This window comes from Panthera leo, chromosome D4 (genome assembly GCF_018350215.1).
Source record: "Panthera leo isolate Ple1 chromosome D4, P.leo_Ple1_pat1.1, whole genome shotgun sequence".
NCBI lineage: Eukaryota > Metazoa > Chordata > Mammalia > Carnivora > Felidae > Panthera > Panthera leo.
In genome coordinates this window covers 7,665,167-7,687,232 of record NC_056691.1, presented here as the reverse complement: position 1 = coordinate 7,687,232, position 22,066 = coordinate 7,665,167, and the positions used below count along the sequence as shown (strand labels likewise).

Here is a 22,066-nt window from a genome sequence, read left to right as displayed (position 1 = left end):
GAAGTATTTTACTGAAAGTAATTTCCCCTCTCTCGTCCCAGGACCGTATGCCTTAGAGTGATCCATGAATCATGTGACCTTTGGCTCCTTTGGGGAAAAGATGCTCTCTCGAGTCATCAGAAAGAAGGCCTGGTTCAGAGAAGTTCTCTAGGGTGAAACCCTGGGCGGCAAGTGGAGTCTTCTAGAGGCTTCCTGTAGTCTCTGCAGCTCCCGCCAAAGTGATTTCCATGTTCAGAATGTACCGTTCCTCCTTTGGACACCGACAATACTTGGTCTTTCGGCTTACCATCCATGAACTCTAATGAGCTCCAATCTCCTCTCAAAAAATTAACCCTGTCCCAGAAATCCAGACTAGACAGACACTAAGTCCAAGGGAAGCTAGGGGGTGGGGGATGACGAGGGCTGCCAGCAGTGACTCGTGGTGCAAGGGTTCCATCTCAGACGCTCTGTCCTAGACTAGATCAGTCCTGTTTCTTCTGACAGAACGGGGAGAAAGAACACTGGGTCAAGACGAGGGATTAGAAGCAGGTCGTTGCCAATGCTGCACGCACTCCTCTAAGCTAGACAGCACGGATGCCGTTTCTCTTCCCCACATGTCCTGTCATCTGGAGGCCTTAGCGTGGACACTTTTGTTCCCAAGGTCTACAAGGAGCTTCAAACTCGGCGGTCGGCCATGTCTATCTCCACTCTCACACACTCTCACATCTGTCTTCACGATGAGCGCCCCCTTGGGAAGATGCTATTCTTGGAAGTAATTTCACATTCTGACACTGCAGAAAGCTAGCACAAGCTACAGCTACTTCAGATCTCTGCAAAGAGCGCTGTGCACTGGTAACTTTTAGTCCACTAGAAACGGAGGCATCAAAGCACTACTCCGTATATGCTGAGAGAAGGAAAAGTGCCACGAAAAACATGTCTTCCTGCAGTCCCCAATAATTCTCCTGAGTAGAATGAGGAAAAACCGATGGGCTGTGAAGTCAAACAACCAACACCGGAAGCCAGTGGCGGGGGCATGTTTTGGGTCTGACTTTAAAGACAGAAAATCAGGTTATGTTCATTTCGTCAGAAATCAACAAGTCAGTGGTACCCCATGTAAAAGAAAATCTTAGAGACAAAACGCGAGACGCTGAGAAAGAATAATTATCTCCTCTTCTAAGAACTCTGTTTTACTGTTCACAAAAACTAAAGCCTGGGCTTTTCAGCAGAAACCCAAAAGTCTGTTGGCAATGGAAAAGCTCACGCCTCCGTAAAATTCCCAAAGCAATCAAACATCAAGGAAAGGAAGTATGTGACATATCGGTGACTTACTTTTCCCCCAGTGTTTTGAAGATCAAAAGAATATCTCTATTTGACCAACAGGACACTTTCCCCCGCCCCCACCCAGTCTCCAACCGCCCCACTGCGGGGGGGGGGGGGGTGGGGTGGGGTGGGGGGAGACTAAGCAAATTCCTTGGTTTCTCAAGTCATTACCATGGGCTAAAATGACGTGACAATAACAGCAAACAGAGGTGCCGCCTACACCAACCCTCTCATCAGTTTCAAAGTATGTTTTGTTGGTTCTCATTGACGCCACTCAAAGGAACTGGTCACTCATGGTCTCGAAAGTTTGACAACAAATTGTGTGATTAAATTCCTTAAACACGTCTGTCCATTACTAATCCTCTTTTGCCAACATCCCTTTCAGAGAAAAATCACCGCTCCACGGTGCCTGATTTATATTTCATTTTGAGAACAGGAAGTAAAGGGATTAAAGTTAAGGATTAAAACACTTACTCTTTACTGCATTTTTGCTCCTCCCGAATGGCTTCCTGGTTGCTATGGCTACTGTTCACTGGTCCTTAGCCCTGAATGCACGTCTTTGCATTAATAAAATATTTTAAATGAGACTTCACGGAAAACAATAGGGAAAGTAGTTTAAGTTCAATTGCTCTTGAGAGAAAAAGCTAACATTTTTTAAGAATCTTTTTTTTTTCCTTTGTCTCTTTATTGGTATCCTTGAGAGTGAAGCTTGAGCTGGAAGGCAGCACGGGGACAATCTGAAGACATGCAGTGTGAAATCAGAATTACGCGGCAGGGGCACAAGAAGGTTACTCTGAGATGGTGAGTTGGTCCTGACTTTACAGACCAGCGTTTGTAGGGAGATTAAGGATCCCTGGGAATTCCTCCAATGTTGCAACACCACAGAACGTTTTAAAGGCAAAAATGCACGTAAATGTGGTGTTGCAATTCCACATCGCAAATACCAGCCAGGAAATGAAAAGCTGAGGCGTTCACCGCCACAAAGTCAAGTTAGGCCTATCCGTGTACGTATCGCTGTTTTGTAACCGAAGTCACTGGCGTGCTTGGGGGGCAGCATCTGCACAGGAGTGTGGCCAAAGAGGTGACAGCCACGAGCGACATATGCCTCCGGGGCTGAAGGCGTCTGCACGTATAGAGCACACAGCTGATGCAGAGCTGGGTGTCGAGAAGGGAGGGTGACACTGACAAGTGAGCAAACACAACTGCGTTTGAGTTGCTCCTTTGAAAACACTCCCCTGACATTCGTTTTAGAATATACTGCCTACATTCCTTTCAAAAGCCAAGGAAAACTAAGGAGATGGAAAAGTAAAACTCCATTTTAAGATCTATTCTCAAAGCCCAATAGCAGGATAGACTCCAGGATAAAGTGGAATGACTTCTAGTACACCACCCCATCTGTTTTTCCCCCCGATGCTTGGTTTTTCTCTGCCTTGATATCGAGTAGTTTCAAACTATTCTTCTGCCCCCCAGAGACCCTACTGAAACTACCTCCCTGAGGTCCAAATACCCTCGTCATTTCTCACTTCCTCCGATTCCACGTTCCTCACATAATATCCACAGAGGACAGACATAGATGCTACTTGAAAACACATAATTAAAGCCGTATTAATAGATTAATGGGAACAAAGGGACTGATACATTTCCTTTGCCATACAACAAAAGCAAATTTTATAGGGATCTTCCAGAGACAATCCCCTAACTGGAAAGAACGGTGTCATGGTGACCACTCTAAGCGTCGTAATACACAGGCTAGCGGTATGGATAATTTTAAGCAAAGGTGAGTAGCTCCCACATCATACCATAAGCTAAATGGTGCTGCCCATGGACAGGACTGTAGAATCTGAAACTAACCTGGATGGAAATGGTCAGAGTTCAATGCAGACCCACAAGGTAGAATCATGTCTTTCCCAACACCCGTGTTCCTTCTTTCCTGGCTTTGGTCTTTTCTTTTGGAAACCATTTTATTTAGGGATAATCCTGAGGACTTAGGGTCATCCCAGGGCAGGCTGGGGTTCCTGTCTGTTGTTCTTGTGCATTTGCGATCAAGACGGGGCAGAAGGAACCTACCCTTCAGAGGCAATTCTCCATGAGTATCTCAGGTTTCTCCACGTGTTGGGAGCAGAGGAACTGGCTGTCTTTCTGAACTACCTCTTAAAGGACGTTTCTATACTAAACAGCTTTGGAAAACGGACTGGGGTAGTCTCTTCCTCCTGAGCAAAATGTCAAGCATGCTTTCATCCATTAGAAAGGATTTGGGTTCCCTGAGCTCAGAATTTCCCTCTGGTAACACGATCCACTGAAAGTGCCAGTGTTGCCTGGCCCTCTCTGTGTCACCTTGTGGGAACTGGGACTTAAGAAAGTGGCACGAGAAAATGATTGTACTCTGGCTACTGCTATGGCTATGAGTAATAAGCTCTCCTTTTGTCTCTGACCCAGGAGGTTCGTGTCTTCGGCCAACATCCATTAAACTACAGCAGGCTGACTTATTAGCTCACACCTAGAGTCAAATCTCAGACCCTTGATACTTGATAGCTCCTGACAAGCACAGAACCATCCCTAGATGTGCAAAATACTTTTGCCCAGAATATTTTTATAATCAATGGGAGTCACTCCAAGTCAGTCTACATCACATTAGCGGTCCAATCTCAAGTGATTCAGCTAAAGAAACGTTACACTGGGCACCTGCTCACCAGGACACTCTAGTGGAATTAGGGGTGCCTGTAGGGCTCCAGAATGATCCCACAGTCATGTGTCCCAGGGCTCATTAAGGCACGTGTGTGATCCCACGTATGAGGTAGAGGGTGGGACAGAGCCCCGAACGAGAAGAATGGGGGCTGGCACCCTTATGGGTACTAGTGTGGGCTCAAGGATGCCCACCTCGATAGTAGGGCTGGCCCAGCCCCCGAAAGGAAGCCAATGCAAAACGTGGGGGCCCTCAAGGGGCAGGGTCCCAGTCAGGGGCCACGCCACCACCTTCTAACACAAGGCTGCTAGAGAGCTTCCGCAAATGATCGTCACGCAACAACTTGCTGACAAGTTACAAAACCTCCCGGGGTAGAAAATCAGACAGCCCTCAGTAGAAACGGTAGCGTCCAAGGAGCACTGGAGGTAGAGTCAGAAGATCCCAGCTGATGACCCACTGTGCTTTGGAAAGTCACGTAGCTTCTCTGAACCTTCTTTATCTCTCAAATGGGATTAGACTAATACCTATACTAACGCTGGACAACTGCTGTGAAGAACCGAGGTAAACAGACATAAAGATGCCCAGTAACCTGTGCTACACACGTATTTGGGAGTTATTATTTCTCTTCCTTTTCTTTCATCTCTTATTTCCTAAGGGGAGAAAATAAAAATGGGTAATTCTATCTTTTATGTCATTACTGGATATTTGAAACACCAGCGTGCCGCCTCCCGCTATCAGTGATGGTCGAGAAGCTAGCCTCCATCAGTGATGGTCCATCAGTGATGGTCCATCAGTGATGGGCGAGAAGCCAGAAGTGGTGTTGAGCTTGTGAGTGTTTTACTGTGTTAATATCCTGGTCCATTTCACTCCTAATACCCTGATAGGGGAAGGGGCTCACAATCGGGGCGGACGTGGGAGGCTCGTTAGGTGGGACGAAGGGTTAGCTTCCTCTGCTCATTTATGCCATGATTTAGAGAATCTTAATAGGTCTGTCTTTATGACTGTGGGAACTTGTACATATTTTTCCATAGAAAAGAACAAGATTATTTAAAGAAGAAGAAGAAAAAGAAGAAGAGGAGGAGGGGGAGGAGAAGGGAGGAGGAGAAGAAGAGGAGGGGGGGAGGGGGAGGAGGAGAATGGATCCTTTGATTGCTACTCTGAGCACACAGAAATGAAATCTGATTTTTGTATTCGCTTATGTACAAATGAGGAAATGTCAAGGATGCCCTTTGTACTATCATCTCAAAATACAATTTATCCAAAGGCCACGGTGGGTAAGTATTACCCAAATTCCTTCGGCCAGTGCTTGTACGCTAGGTTAGCCCAGAGCACTACTGTGATGCACCGGTTCTCGTCTGACGTGCTCTGCTCTCTCTTTACCAGTGGCTTCCGCACTGACCTTCCCTTTTCAGAGCCCAGGGATGTCCTTGCAAATACTGAGTAAGGAATGTTTCTCATGGCAATGGTCCTTCCTATACACTTCTGAGTAAGAAGAATAAAAACAGAGGGGCCCCACAATAGGAGAAGACATGCACCAGTGTTAAGCCATTGTGACAACATTTATGTGCTACGACCTGGCTTTACAAAAATTTCTTTTTATTTGAGAGGGAGAGAGAGAGAGAGAGAGAGAGAGAGAGAGAGAGAGAGAGAAAGCAGAGGACACAGAAGGAGAGAGAGAATATTAATCAGGCTGTTCATACAGCCTGATGTGGAGCTTGATCTCATGACCCTGGGATCACGACCTGAGTCAAAATCTAGAGTCGGGCACTCAATGAACTGAACCACCCAGGCGCCCCACCACTACCTGGCTTTTCTATTTCCCATAGGGGAGGGTGCCAAATGGGAAATATTAGAAAAACAATTGCTGGAAGGAGGGTGGGAGAGGGGAGTGAAGCCTAGCACAGGAGAGGACGAGGCAAGAGAGCTCACCTAGCTGGTCAGGGAATACAAAGTTCTAAGGCTATGGAAACCCTACTGCCAAAAACACCTGTGAATATAGCTATAAAAGTAACGCTTTGAGAAAGTGCCAGGAGTCAGGCCCAGAAAATGGAGAAAGAGAAATCCATACCTCAAATTTCGACAAGGCAAAAAAAGAGATAAAGCCTAGAAATGCCACGCATTACCACAACACTTAGAAATCATGCGTGAAAGATTCTAGAAAGAATCATCGGTTGGTGAGCAGTTCAGAAAGAAAACGGTCAGCAGGAGCCAGGAGATGGACATTGAGAACAACCAGAGAATCCTCCTTTCCTTTTTAGATGCCATTATGTGAAAGCCGCACATGTAATGAGCGCAGAATTCACCAGGACATTTAGCAAAGTCTCTTCGTGATAGCATCTTGGACAAGACTGAGAATCCAGGAGCTGAAGACAGCCCAGCTGGGTGCAGTCATAATTGGAAGAGCCGCTGTATCTAAAGAATATTGATTAATGGAAATATGCCAACCTAACTAATTGCCTTGTCTCCTTTCACCCTAAATCCCTAATTCGTCCCCCACGTTACCACCATAATTATCTTCGATCCGACCACGGTCTATGTTCAAACATCTGAGCATGGCATATAAGGCCTGTTAACATCACTTCCCTCGTCAACTTTTTCAACCTCCATGCTTGCCTCAACAGCCAATAAATGACACTGCAGGCAGCTCTCAGGCGACCCTGGCTGACACGAGTCTGTGGCGTGAACAACATGGAAAGGGTAGAGAGGCATGCGATCCATGTGCTAAAAGACCTGGAAGCTGGGTAATAAGAAAAAAAATCGCAGGGAACCAGTGATATTAAGGCAGAATCTCTGCATACACCAGTGAGGTCGTTAATGGAAAAGAAGGATCCTGGGAAGGCAGGACAGGCTAGCTCACATGTGGGTGTTCCAGGAAGGGACGTTTTTGAGCTAAAAAAAAATACACATATGTAAAGAATGTTTGGACGTATTACTTTTTAAATAACAACGACAACAAAAAGAGATTGCCTTCGTTGTCAGAAAGCTTCAGATGAAGAGGCTTTATGAATATCTTCTGGGACTTTCTAAATGTGATTCCCCAAGCTGGAGGATGTGATTACATTTAAAAACTCTTGTAATTCTGATGGGCTACAGCTGTGCCCACAGCTGGCCCCACGGAGGGGCTGTGTAGCAAGCACCCACCCCGAAAAGCCACTCAGGAAAAACATCCTTCTATTCCGGTTAAAAGAGCCGCCCCACGGGGGCCATGACTATCTTTAGTCCTTTAACAGTTAACTCAAGAGTCAGTCTGTACTCGACCAACAGCGGAAACAGTGAGCATTTAAGATGTCACATGACACTTTGCGAGCGTTTATAAAGAGGGCTCCGGACTGTCGGTTGGGGTGGGGGGTGGTGGAGAATAATCTTTTGCCAAGACGTTTCGTGGAATGCCAAGACTGCAAACAGTATGTCAAGACTTAGCGGACAGCTCTGCATTGGGCCGTATTAACTAACTCTGCCGCACATTTCCGTAGGCCTTTCGGCGTGTACGAAAACCAGCACCTTTGGGCATCGTACTTGGCTTCCTTTCTGCTTCTAAACTTTCTCACTTCTCAGAAACCAACTAAAGAGAGCAGAAGGAGCAATAAAAAAAAAAAAATGCATCCTGACTCTAAAAGGACGGAATAAAAGGAGATGATGTACACACCGTGGCTCGGAAAGGTCAAGGCATTAAGTGTGGTGCAGTGAGATCCTTTACTATCGATACTTCCCCGGTCACTAGGAAAGCACGGGAATTACGGAGACTGGATTCCACCCGAGGAGGCCCTCAAGGGGAGCCGAGCCGGGGGTTCAAATGTCTGCTACTCCCGTGACTTCTCACGCAGGAATCCCACGGAGCCAGCGGGGGCAGGGAGAAATCTCCTCTCCCCTTGCACGATTCGTGCTATTTTCTGACTCGCACCTTCTGGCACCACTCAGACGAGCCAGTTTCCTCGGCAGCAATGCAGGAGGGTAGGCTGGTCTTGCTCGGGATGGCAGCCCCTCTGGGGTCAACTCCCACCCCTGTGGCCATGAGCCACCTCCTCCCAGGGTGGACTGTCTATGTGGAGGGCTGCAGCTAGCCCTGTGCTTGTGTCTTCTCACTGATGCCCACGGCAGTTCCCACGGAAGGTTTTTAAACAGCTAAAATCTCTTGGAGGGAAAAAATACATTAATGGAGGAGTCTGGAGTAGAGAAAACCAACTTCCTACAACTGCAACAATCACCTGTCTTCTCTCTTAGGAAACTATTTACAAAAAATTTTTTTTAATGTTTATTTATTCTTGCGCGAGAGACAGAGAGACAGTGAGAGCGGGGAAGGGGCAGAGAGAGAGGGAGACTCAGAATCTGAAACAGGCCCCAGGCGCTGAGCTGTCAGCACAGAGCCCGACGCGGGGCTCGAACTCACGAACCAGGAGACCATGACCTGAGCAGAGGTCAGACGCTTAACTGACTGAGCCACCCAGGCGCCCCTTGGAAACTCTTAACAGACAACATGATGTAATTCCAACAGTGATGTCTAACCTTTACTTGGCATATATAATATGGCGGGCACCACGCTAAGTGTCACTGTCATTATTTCATTTAATGATATAAACACACTGTATTAACAAGCATTACATGACATAAAATTAGGATAATAATGACTGATTTAAAAGTTAGCATATTATTGGGGCACCTGGGTGGCTCAGTCAATGAAGCATCCGACTCAGTTGCATCATGACTTCGGCTCGGGTCATGATCTCACAGTTGGTGGGTTCGAGCCCCCGCGTCGGGCTCTGTGCGGACAGCTCAGAGCCTGGAGCTGCTCCAGATTCTGTGTCTCCCTCTCTCTCTCTGCCCCTCCCCTGCTCGTGCTCTGTCTCTGTCTCTCAAAAATAAACGTTACAAAAAAAAAGTTAGCATATTATGATAAACTTGTACGATCTTGTAAATTCTCAGATATATAAATCAAAATGTTTTTTAAAAGTATCTGCTTATTTGCTTGAAGTATCATAATCTTTTCCTCTTAGCACAGTTTCTGTAAATTAGTTGGCATGAACATATTTGCTTTGAACAGTCAAGTGTGTAACACAAAGGGGTGGGACCAGGTATATCAAATAATTAATTTCCTTCTGTTTTCGTAGAGAACATTCAATTTGCACTAATATAAATTACACGTCGAGGTTCGCCATTACCCATTTTCATGTGGTTAATATTACCTTCAAATAAAATAACTTTAAATTTTAACATAAAGGATCCTAGTTTGTGGGTGTGATGGTTAGTTTTATTTTTGAGAGAGAGAGAGAGAGAGAGACCGAGAGACAGAGAGACAGAGCATGAGTTGGAGATGGGGAGAGAGAAAGGGAGACACAGAATCAGAAACAGGCTCCAAGCTCGGAGCTGTCAGCACAGAGCCCGACGTGGGGCTCGAACTCACGAACTGTGAGATCATGACCTGAGCTGAAGTTGGATATCCGACCGACCGAGCCACCCAGGCGCCCCGTGAAGGTATTTTTTTTAGACGTGACTAGTGTCTACAATCAGCTGATTTTTAAGGAAAGGAGATTATCCTGGATAATCTGAGTGAACCTGATCCAATCACCTGACAGGCCTTGAGACCAGAACTGAGGTTTCCCTGAGGAAGAAGACACTCCACCTGCGGAGTGCTCATCCGCTCCTGGGGCCAGGAACCCGGGTACCATCTGGACTCTTCACTTCCCCTCGCCCCTGGCATTCGATCCACCATTACTTCCCGCTGACTCACTTTCGTCCCAGCGGCCCGCTAACCCTCCCCCGGGCCTCCCTTCTATCTTGTAAAAGTGCACACCCTTCTGCCTGGTGCAAAGGCTTCCTGTCTGTGTCTACTCCACATGCCGATTCCCCATCTATCAGCCCACCCCTTGTCAAAATCCAGCTTTGACATCTCTGATTGCCTCAAGGGAAAGGAGTGTATCTCACCTTTTTTTTTTTTTTTTTTTATACCAGGCGCTTAGCAAAATATCAGATCCATGGTAAATGTCGGGTGAGTAGGAGGCAGTCCCCCAAGGCACGTGGAGCACAGATTCTCCTTAGTTGGGTACTGTAACCAAAGCCAGGTGAAACAGTCACTAGGAGCCCTGCATTTCTGTTGGCTCGGAGGGTCTTTATCTCCTTTTCAAACTTTTCTTCTTTTATATAGACTGGTACGTGATACACACAGACCCGCACGTATTTAACGTACACGGTTTGATTTGGACGTATGCAGACACCAACGATACAATCACTGTAGTCAAGGGAACAGAAGGTAAGGGACACACACAGCACCTCCCAGAGTCTCCCTTGTCATGTTATGGGGTTTTGGGTCTATTTCTTAAAATTCTTCTTGTCATCAGAGGATCTTAATTTTGGAGAGTCCGTGAAATCTCTAGAGCCTCTACCTAGAAAACACATTTAGCATATTGGTCCTGCGACTTTGTAAGTTTCCTGAAATCCATCCCACTTATGGTGGGAGCTCCCACTTATGGTCGGTGGAGCCCAGATTAATAACCCCTGAGTGGGACCAAACACCACAGGTCCAAGTCTGTTTTTAATTCCCTCTGGTTTGGGTCTCGGCTGCCTTTCCCTTGTTTGGATCTCTCTTGGACCGTCATCCAAGAGTCCACATGACCCAGAAAGACTGGCTATCAGAGCCACTGGAAGATTATTCAGCGCTCAGGAAGGAACGTATTGGTGAGGACTCTTGTTGTGTGGGTATTTACACTATCCTGGACTGGAGGTCTGTGATAGAACAATGCCTTCTGCTGAAGCAGCTCTCCTTTCATCTTGGAGGCCCTGCATTTGCCTTTCAAGCTAGCTGGAAGATGGGAAATGGAAAAACTAGGGGCGTGTCACGTAAGCTAAGTCAGGAAGCAAGTCATGGCGCTGCTTAAAAGGAGCCCCTGCCTCCTGGCATCCAACCCAAACACGACTCTGAAGACACGGCCACCGGCCCGGGATCCACCACGACAAGTTTCTACATCAGGCTTATCCAAGCCCTTGTGTGAAGTCACCCCGAAAATAAACCTCCACGGCTCAGAGAACCCAGAGACAAACGAATGGGAACACGTTGCCCGTGGATATCAAAGACAAAGCTCCAACGAAAGGGGAAGACGAGGGAACTGGCGGAGGGAGCAGTAATTCCTCGGGGGATGTGAGTACTTTAAGAACAGAGACGAAGAACAAAGCCCCAGAAGATCTGTGGGGAGCTGTGTCATGATATTTGAGGACATCTATTAAGGCAGAGGAGTCTGAGCTAAATGCTTTTTATTCCAAAACCATTTTCATCGAGAATTCACGCAATCTAATAAGGGAAAGGGAATGAGAAGCTTAGAAGGCTTCTGTCAATCAATCAAAAAAGCAATTACCTAGGAACTATTTCCATAAGGTAGCTGTGCTAGGCACTGTACAGCCCGAACTGGTTATTAAAACGCCCACCAGAGAGTCCTCATTCCTTACACGGTTGGCCGGAGCTGTGCCAAACACCCCCATTTTTGGTCACAAGTAACAATTTTCAGGGGGGACAGAAATAAAACCACTTTGCCACATATGACAAAGTAGACTGAAGTCATCAAGGACAATCTAAAAGCCCACGGGGTGGGGGGGGGCGCGTGGGTGGCCCAGTCGGTTAAGCATCTGGCTTCAGCTCAGGTCACGATCTCGCCCATTGGCGAGTTTGAGCCCTGCGTCAGGCTCTGTGCTGATGGCTCGGAGCCTGCAGACCGCTTCCGATTCTGTGTCTCCCTCTCTCTCTGCCCCTCCCCCACTCACACTCTGTCTCAGTCTCTCTCAAAAATAAATAAACATTGAAAAAAAAATTTAAAAACCCACAGAGCTCCTCTTGGCTTTCAAACAATAGAACCTAAGACTTCACTCCTTAAGAATCTCTAGCCTTTGCAAAGGAGCTCTCGAGATACCATGTTCCAGAACCACTCTCTGTGTGACGTCGTCCCAGCTGTTTCCTAGGGTACTGAAAGCACAGAAGTCCCTGCATCTCTGGTCGGGATGTCATCTTCGGGAGGGCAAGTTCAGGCCTCACTTGTTTCTAAATCCTCAGAGCTGCACCTGTGCTGCCTGCGGGCCCCGCCCAGTGAGTCACTGATGCTGACCTCCTGAGTCATATTCTTAGGTGGGAGAGGAAGGCTATGCATTTCATGGTCTGGCACCCAGTCCCTCTAATGTCACTGCAATTAAGGACAGGCTGCAGAAAAGTGCAATTATAACAACCTAAGGTAATCCTGACATCTACTGCTGTGCCCTTCCTGGTACCAGGTTCTTTTAAAAGAAGTTCAAGCGGAAAGGTACAGTATTTTTTTTAAGTAGGCCCCCTGGCCGACATGGGGCTTGAACTCGTGACCCCCTGATCAAGGGCTGCACGCTCTACCTGCTGAGCCAGTCAAGGTGCCCAAGAAGGTGGAGTCATTTTGACCTAAGCAGTGCTTTTTAAAACACTGCAGCTAAAGCTTTTATTCTCGTTTCTAAAATGACTACTGAAATGTGCACCCAAGCATTACACCTGAGTAGGTCCTTCTTTGTCATCTCCGTATCAACTCCCACCCTGTTTCCTTGCCTGCGTTTGTGTTACTTATTTTCTGTTGACCTTCTTATCATTGTTGGGTTTCATCAAGACAGCGTGGCTCTATGAAGACAGAAGATATGCGTCTGTCTTGTATACGCTGGGACGTGTGGGTCTAACCCAGTGCCTGGCACACAGTAGGTGCCTAAGAAATATTTGCTAGATGAAAGAAATGAAATCACGTGAGATTATTTCTCAAATAATTTACTGGAAGAGTGTTTTGATGAGATGCGCTAGAGGATAAAGACGGTTTTGTTGGCCAAGTGATTCTGAGCAGTGCTTAATGTTCCGTTTCCTCCACAGTATCAGATAACCCAGGCTCTGAGAATTCTTGTGAGAAGAAAGCCTTGAATATTATTTAGCTCTGCATTTCCCAAATATATAGGACAACAACAAGCTTTTTAAAAGTAGTATCTGATAGGGGCGCCTGGGTGGCTCAGTCGGTTGAGCGTCCGACTTCAGCTCAGATCATGATCTCACACTCCGTTGAGTTTAAGCCCTGCGTCGGGCTCTGTGCTGATAGCTCGGGGCCTGGAGCCCGCTTCGGAATCTGTGTCTCCCTCTCTCTCTGCCCCTCCCTGCTCATGCTCTGTCTCCTTCTGTCTCAAAAATAAATAGAAACGTTTAAAAAAAATTTTTTTAAAAAGTAGTATCTGATAACATCCTGTGGAATGTGTTCCAAAGAACCCACTTAGGGCAACACTGCTTTAAGAGCTACAGAAAGACCCTGGGCCTCTAGGCCCAGAGACACTGGAATTTTCTGTATTTACAAGGCTGAAGGCAGCTTTTCCTGATCTCTCCAGAAAGAAAGAGCTTTTTCTCACAAACTGCTTACTTTATGGACAAGCGACCCCGCCATTCCACTTCCCACACCCAACACGGATTGTCAACTCCTTCTCAAGGGCTCCAGAACCTGGTGGTAGACCAATGCTCTCAAAAGTGTGGCTGGGACCACTGGGCCTCGCTAAGACAGAAGGCTCTGCACAACTGGCTTCAACTTCCAATCAGCTGCTTTGAGTATGAGGTTAAATTTAAGAGGACTTATTTCTATCATTTCCATTCAATTAATTAACACCGCTACTTTGGGCCACAATTGTTTGCCTTATCAAAGCCGATCCAGTGGCTTTCTCAAAACCGGTTACCTTCACCAGAGGCATCAGGACAGTCGGGCAGGGTAGCAGGTACCATCATCGTTCTCAGGGCAGATACAAGCAACACCAACAGCCATTAAAGTATGGAAGTGGGTAAATGACTCACTTAAAAAAATAACCATTTTAGTGCCCTTTTAGCATGAACAAAGCATCATGACTCTTCCAATATGATTTCCAATGTGACTTATCACGTGAAAGGAAAACAGGTTAGCACATCTTGAAATCACGTGTCCATGACAGGTGCCTACTACTGACATTCCATTAAGGGTCAGAGGGACTTTTCATTTATTCCTGAGAAGGAAGGAAGGAAGGAAGGAAGGAAGGAAGAAAGAAAGAAAGAAAGAAAGAAGAGGGAGAGGGGAGAGGAGAGAAGAGAGGGAGAGAAGACAGGGAGGGAGGAAGGGAGGGAGAAAAGACGAAAAAGAAAAAGGAGAGTCACAACCTGGAAGGCTCTGTGTGCCCCACTGTGCACGCCCTGTGCCAGGCAGATGTACGGAAAACAACTGGTAGCTTTAATATGGGCTGGTAACACCCGTACCGGTAACATCACAACTGTAATATGGGCCTCCGTGTAGGGGAAATGGATTTTTTCACACAGCTTTTGAAGATTCCAACAACCGCACACAGCAAGGTGAGCTTTGTGGCACTCAGTGGAATCATTTATAGGTTTGAGTCTCTATGTGTGTGTGTTGGGGGTGGGGGGGGCGGCTCTGAACAGATTCCATCTCCCGGAAGACAGACATATCCCTAAGCTGCTCTGTCTTAGCCAGAGAGCTACTGTAAGAGCTGACCTCTCAAGAAGGAAACACGAGCGCACGTGGGGTTCGTCCGCATTTCAGATGCTGCGCTGGGTTTGTAACAGACTGCGCCCAAGTTGCAAAACTGAAAGCCATCAACCAGGGTGGGCCGGAGGTGAATGTTAACAAAACGTTTACCCAATCAACGGCCAGAGTCTGGCGTCTTCCTGGAGCTGTGAAATGGAGGGCACATTCGTGCCATCTCTGACTTCTGGCCCCGCATTCTTTTGCGTTCTCTTTAAGAAGTCCACTTCGAGGACAAGCCAGAGGCGAAGGGAGACCGCCCCGCCTCCCCCCCCCACCACTTATGCCACTACCAGGGTACGAATGAAAAATTCTGATAAAGCTCACAGCCTTGAGGAAAGTTTCAAGCGGCTTACTGCCTTGGTTTTCTCTTCTTCTGCCAGTCATTATCGGGCAGAACTGAAGGACAGATTCTGCCTTTTGCTCTGCAGGCTAAGTTCTATTCTCGCTGGAGACCATCGCTGGGGAGTGGAGTGTCTCACTACTCGCTTATTCGTGGAGCCCTCTATTTAATGGACTCGAGATCGGGAAGGCACATTCCACGGAAGAAGTCAGCTCTCCCCTGATGGAGTGAGTGGGTGTGCACACGTTAGGCAATGAGAAAAGTTATTTTCTGCATGCCATGAGCCAAATTATCCCAATTCCTTTGCCGAAGAGCTTCCCCCGCCCTTCTCCTTTTTTCTCTTCGTAGCTTGAATAATATTTAGCTAAGATTTCAGGTTCCTGGTTTTCAGTAGGATCCAACAGGTGTGGGGAAGGGTCATATGCCCACGGCCAGGGTCGTGAGGTCTCTGCCGTATGATGAGCGTCTGTCTTCGGGCTCGGGGAGCCTTCTCACTGGCCCGAATTTCAGAGCAGGGCCTCATAAAGCCGGCAACGTTAAGACCCAAATAATGTCATTTAGTGTCTAGGGGGAGGTTAAAAAGAGGATTAGAGGAAAGCAGGCAGGCAGGGTATATTAAACGAGTCCATGACTAGCAGGGTGTGACAGAAAAGGGTTTTATTCTTTTCAACAAAACAATTCCCCAGGGCTGGGATCATTACTCCACTGTGCCTTTATCACCTTGGAATTTTTATGGTTATTTTTGATGAATTCACATTTTTGTAAAGGCTTTTTTGAAATGATGCCAGTTTTCAATTTTTAATTAAAGTCGTAAATAATCTTAATTCTGCCTTAAAAGGTTTATTGTTTCTTACTTTTTTTTTTTTTTAAGTTTATTATTGCTGCCAGGAAATATTTCAAATACCAAGCACTGATGTGAGTTAGCAATTAGAATCTCTCCAAGGTCTTGTAACAACGTTGTACACCATGTAAATATCACAGACCAGTTTGCCGCTCGAGGTCTTAAAGTGTGGATTGGCTGCTTTCAGGTTTATTCACAATGCTTCTCCCGGGGGTGGCATTTCCTCTTTTTATCGGATGGGGCGACTTTCATCGTTTTAATTTCCACAGATTAATTTGTCACTGATTCGTAACAGATTTTAAGAATCTTCGGATTAAAAAAGACAGGTCACTAAGGTCTGGGCAATGAAAGGCAGCCACATCAGTTCAGCCTTTTGCAGGAAACAAGGTGCACATTAAAAGCTAAATGAGCACAGAGTACCTCACTTTAAAGAAGACAAAATTAAGAGCATAATGCAGTATTTGATATTAGGCTGTCGTACAGCTCCTCGAAAGTACACCCTGGCTACCCAGCCTCACTGCTGAAGGCTGTCTGCACAAATTGCCCATCAATTTCTATTTTGCAGCCTCGGGTCCAGTTTTCTTTTTCAAATTAGTGCTTCAAGAACCTTTCACACACTCCAAACTAAGTCTTCCTTTATATAGAGGCTGAGACAGACCATGTCTGAACAATAGAAACCAATTAATTAATGATCCCTGAAAATATCTCATGTTTCCATACCTACTGTCAACCTAGGGGACCTTCTTAAGTTGACTACACAATGTGATGCTTATTTGTCTGGATGTGGCACTTATATTCCCTCATGTCCATGGCAGGTGTTACTCTCTGTGAAGGTGAAGGTGCTCTCCAGTCTTAGGATAGATTTCCTAGTATGGTAAAACCCCACACATTTCAGACAACGTGGGAGGTGGATGGTCAGATTTAGGAGAAAAAACTCTCAAGAAGGTTTTTGTTTTTTTGAATTTTTTATATGTTTATTTTTGATGGAGAGAGAGCGAGCAAGCGAGGGAGAGAGAGACAGAGAGAGAGAGTGCGTGCACAAGCAGGGGAGGGTTAGAGAAAGAGGGAGACACAGAACCCAAAGCAGGCTCCAGGCTGTGAGCTGTCAGCACAGAGCCCGATGCAGGGCTCGAGCTCATGAACTGCGAGCCCATGGAGATCACGACCTGAGCTGAAGTTGGGATGCTTAACCAACTGAGCCATCCAAGCGCCCCTGTTTTGTTTTTGTTTTTTAAACAAAGACAACTTATCAGTTCAAGTTCACAAGATACACACGGAGATAATGGCAAAAGCCGTTAGACCGTGGTCCTGCAACACAGTATGCAACGCTGGTGTTGTTCAAATATTAAGTGTCCTCCTTAGAGCTTTAGATTATTAATTCACTTAGCAGTTCCTTACTCTTCTACGGTACAGGAATATCTTCAGTGTGGGTTTAATGGTCATCTGTTATCAGTTTACTGTATTCCAATAGAAGAGACTTACAGAAAAAAAAAATGATTTAACAACTGACTTACAAGAGTGGGTTTACATACAATTAAGAGCATCTATCAAATCCTTCCAACTGGGCATTTTTCTAATTCGCAGGGAAGAGGTCAAATTCTTTCCATATATGAGCCTTCAACTGGCACTGTGCTAACACCTCTCAAGAAGAAAAACCTCAAGTAAAAAAAGACTACACAGCATTTCCCAACATAAAAGCATTAAATCCCTATAAACCAGGAAAGAATGCACGATTCTAGTTAACTAGAAGCCACAGTGACCTGAACACCAGGGTCATGGGGTTCAATCACATCATGGGGACTTGAAGTATTGTGAATCTTAAGACTTCCCTTAAATTTGTTAGGAAGGGCCCTTACATGAATCAGGTACCATCTCAACACAAATGAGACACTCATAAAGCTAAGGTCAGCTCAGTGTGGTTTTCTGCCATGGTGAGAAGTTGCTTATTGGTCCAAAAAGTTAGAAACTCGGTTATTGGGACCTCGAAAGCTGCTAAACTCCTTGTCACCATGGGGCCAACCACTTGCTGGAGATCTTACGAGATCATGAGAGAGAGAGAGAGAAAGAGAGGGTGGGGTGGGGACAGAGAGAGAGAGAGAGAGAGAGTCAGTCAGAGTCAGACAGGTTGGCTGGTTGATCTTTAACATTTCTCCCAAATCCAAAACTCTATGATTTCTATGTGCGCTAAAAGCCGCATTAATTCCTCACCGATATCAAAGCCATTTTAGGTTCAGTTCCTCTCTCAGATTTCCACACACAGCACCTATGAAGAAACGTGTCTTTTTCTAAGCTTAAAGGGAGGGATATTCTGCACTTACTCATCCTGGAGATACACCTACCTTCTCCATCAGAACTAACAGGGTTTTGGCCAATTGATATCTTAGGAAAAAGCACTTACCTCCAGAAAGGCTTTCTGTTGTGCTCTTTTTCCCAATTCAATTTTCTTTAGCTATTTGGACTTAATCTCCATAAAAGCCTTTTGTTACTCTCCGGTTTAGGTGACTTTTACTATTTCCTCTGATTCTTATCATACAGGCCCTCCCCCAGAAATTCCTATCTGGTCATACGAGCTATGCAGACCACAGCACTGCTGTTACTTCGGGGAAGATGTCCCCCTCAGAGAGTCTAATGCATGAAACTACCTTGAGAAGTCGAAGAATTCCAGGGCCCTGCACAAGGTCCCCGTACTGCAAGAGTAACTCAAATGTGCCTTTCCTGGCTAGATCCATTCTCTTTCGAAGTTACCTTTTTTCTCGCTTGTTGATCTTTGGAAGAATGTGCCTTCACATGCTTTCTGAGGGAGCTTGGGTCTGTGTAGCGTTTGGAGCATCCTGGAATTTGACAAGCATAAGGTTTCTAAATGAGAAAGAAAAAAAAAACAAAAAAACAAAACAGCTGTAGTTAAATCATAGAGGTGACCAGGGAAGATTTACTCAAGACTACTGACTTCAGAGCATGAACTGTTACCAACTGACTGATGTGAAATGCTGGGTAATACTTGTGGGTTTTAATTAGAAAGCCCGGTAAGTTTGCATCAAGGCAAAGGGGAGAGTCAACTTTCAAGAAACGAGGAGGCAGCGTTTAGGGGTGTGCTCTCCCCGCAAAACATCTTGTGGCATTTCTGGATGTGGGAATCATTAGTAAGCATCTCTAGTCATACTTACAGTTCTGTTCCCCTGAAAACAACCTCTGGTATTGTCAGAAACTAGGAAACACACATTCTCTAAGAGTTCGGGTATAAAGAAGCTGCAGAAAAGTCCAGAAAGGACTGGGAATGTTTCAGAGGAAACCTGATTCAGAGAGAAGGAGAGAATTAAAAGGGAGTGTTAGTGGAAAGTGAGCGAGAGACCACAGGTTTCAAACAACAGACACATGCAAACTCAGCCAGGGAAACATTAATCTTATTATAGGTATGACAGGTATAGGGGAGGCCCGGTGCTCAGCTGGGTTACACGCATAAGCTCTTGGCTGAGTGTAAGGAGACCACAAGTTTTGGCCACCTGCAACGCCCCCAGGCTCCTGAGATGTGAGGTACAGAGCCTAAGGCTGAGTCCAGAATCTTTTTAATTTTTGCACCCCTGGTGACGGGTATACAATTATGAGGAATGAATGAATGGGAGCACGCCATACATCAGTTCAAATTTTAGCACCTATGCCTACTGTGACAACAGAATTCATAGCAAGGGTTTGAGAGTATTGGCTTTTATGTTATGAACTAAAGCGAAACTGTTTACTCAAAGAACTAAAAGAAGAAGTCGCAAGGTAAACTGTGCAAGTCACAGCTTAGAGTCACTTTGTACCTCTCAGTAGGTGACATTAATTGGAGTTGTGCCCCCATGATTTGAAATGTAAGCAGGAGAAGTGAAACCCTGCCCCTAAAATAGGATTCTTACTCTAGGAACCTGCTCTTCCAATGACCAAAAAGAAAAAAAAAAACACAATTCAGATTTTTAAAAATTATTATTTCCAGTTTGCTCCTGTTTTCATGTGGATGTTTGTCATTTTGGGAACCAACATATACGTGGATTCTTGCCCCGCTGGAAGCTGTATCTATGCTTCACTTTTTTGCTTCTGCCATTTTTGATTCCAAGCACCACGTAAAGTCATGAATATATAATTTAGTTTGACACCTCCCAATTTGAATTCGAAGTTTGATGTCTCTGTTCCTTGAGTGACTGACTGACTGAATCACCCAACAGGTCTGAATGGTTTCATGGTATGCTGGGTCCTGGGTCACAGGTTAGAATGCTAACAATGAACATTGGATGCACCAGGCTCTCCGTATCTCAGGTTTTGCCAACGGCGAGCCAACATGGGCTGAAGTCACTAGTCAACGAGTTTCCCTCAGGCAAACAAAAGTTTTCTTTCACCTGGGAATCTCTTCTGGGTTCGCACAGCAGTCTTGCCATAGCCTTCCCCACCCGGCCCTGGCTTTAGGGGAACAACCAGCTAATATCTCTATTAGCGGTCATGTTGTGACCACATAAACTCGCATTCTGGCACTAGAGGAGATGTGGCATGTTCGAAACAAACAAACAAACAAAAAAAAAACCAAAGAAACAAAAAAAACAACTTTGGGAACATTAACACGTTATATAAACCAACCCTATTGTTATTACCATGGTCACTAATATCTGGGTTGAAAAGAAAAGGAACGGGTGATGTCACTTTGTATTTGAGTTTGGGATGTTCTTGAAACATCTCACCATCCCTCCCAGCTGGCCTTCACTCTCTCCCCTGCTGTTAGCCACCTGGGATCAGTGTGCCAAAACAGCAATGTCAGGGGCAGGTCCAAGTGGTGTACTGGTAATTTGATCTCAGGTTACCCCAGCTTTAAATGGCATGCTATGCTTTATTAAACTATATTTTCCATGTGCACTGTAAAATCGCTTCCCCTGTTTAGACAGTAAGATGCTAATAGGGAAATAAGTCAATAAAACTTTTCAGGGTTAGAATTTTGAACTTGGGAAAAATCATTTTCCTGTAAGAATCCCCTGAGTTGAAGAAAAGATACTTTATCCAAAATTCTGACAGCATTAGCATAAGGAGTGGTTAATGAAAGGAAATGGGGGCCTAAATTTAAATAATACATTCTTCAAGCAGCTACAGTTTGCTTTTTAAAACAAATGCTTAATTTCTGCACGATTTAAAAAGAGCTTAACAATTCGTTTAATGCAATAAAAATTTAAACAGGAGGTAGGTTTGCGTCTTAAAAGGAGGAACGATGGTTTTAAAAGATTTAATAGAGAGGTAGTTAAAAAAAAATAAAAATAGCTGGGTTTTAAAAGCTACTGCATTGAACTGAATCATGAAATTATTATCTGTGGTAGCTTTCCTCAAAAGTTTTAAAACGTGATTTTTTTTTTTAAATTCCAAAATGATTTTAGAAAATGCTCATAGTCTGATTAGCTAAAATTAGCTCCAAGTGAAGAAGGGTATTGTAGAGCCGTAACACTCAGGCTTACAATAGTTCTTACAAACTACAGATAACTAGCTAGAGTGGAGGCAATTTCTCAAGACAATCTTGTCTTGTGAACGCTCATTCTCCCATGATAAAGTTTAATGACAAATTGGAAAATTTATTAGATTCTACCAAGGCCATTTTAGACTTACAAAATAGGGCATTTTAACATAATTTATTCTTTTTTCCCCCTACTTCTACCTTTAAAACATCCTGCTATTCACCAAATTTATTCACTTAACATTCCACTCTGGTGGTCCTAAAATCATGGGATTCAATCCAGCTAGAGCAGGAGGGGGCTATGCTGTGTCCATATTGCTCTAATTATATTTCGGCTATTTACCAGGCAAACCCTCACATTTATGTATCTTAGGAGATAATGCTGTTTAGAAAGGGTATGTGACATATAGCTGAAATGACTTCTATCAATATGACTAATAGAGACTAATATAAAATTTAATAAATATGTCAACTGTAACATCAGAAGAATCTTAAATATGTATGAGAAGGTGTGTAGAAATAACAGTATCTTTTCAAAATTCAAATTCTGGTGTAGTTTAATAATAGACATCAGAATGTTAACACTGGAAAAGTACTGCCATGAATATATTATTTGCAAGCACGTGGGATAAGAGCTCTGGGATGTGTACGAGACATCCATCCTGATGGCTTTGTTGAGTGAAGCAAAACTGCACGGGGTCTACCTGGCCCCGTGTAGGGAAAACGGCATCGGAACTTGAGAGATGCCAAAGAGGACAATCAACAGAACTGAGAAAGTAAAAGAGCCTCAGAAAACGAGCAAAATGTTACAGCACTGAGAGAGTTAAGGTGGAATAATGGCAATCAATCGTTCTCACAGGAGTTATGCCAATGGATCTGTGGCTGTTAACACAACAGCGGCCCGGGGAAACTTAAC

General features: G+C 45.1%; 1 protein-coding gene across 6 annotated transcripts in view; it reads right to left on the bottom strand.

Moving 5' to 3' along the window:
- GLIS3 (GLIS family zinc finger 3) overlaps nucleotides 1–22,066 on the bottom strand; it is a 540,949-nt gene that overhangs the window by 75,654 nt on the left and 443,229 nt on the right. For all 6 annotated transcript variants that reach the window (XM_042913531.1, XM_042913532.1, XM_042913530.1 and 3 more), the window contains one exon: nucleotides 18,435–18,545. In XM_042913531.1, coding sequence (XP_042769465.1) covers nucleotides 18,435–18,545 — 111 coding nt within the window. The remainder of the gene's footprint in view (nucleotides 1–18,434; nucleotides 18,546–22,066) is intronic.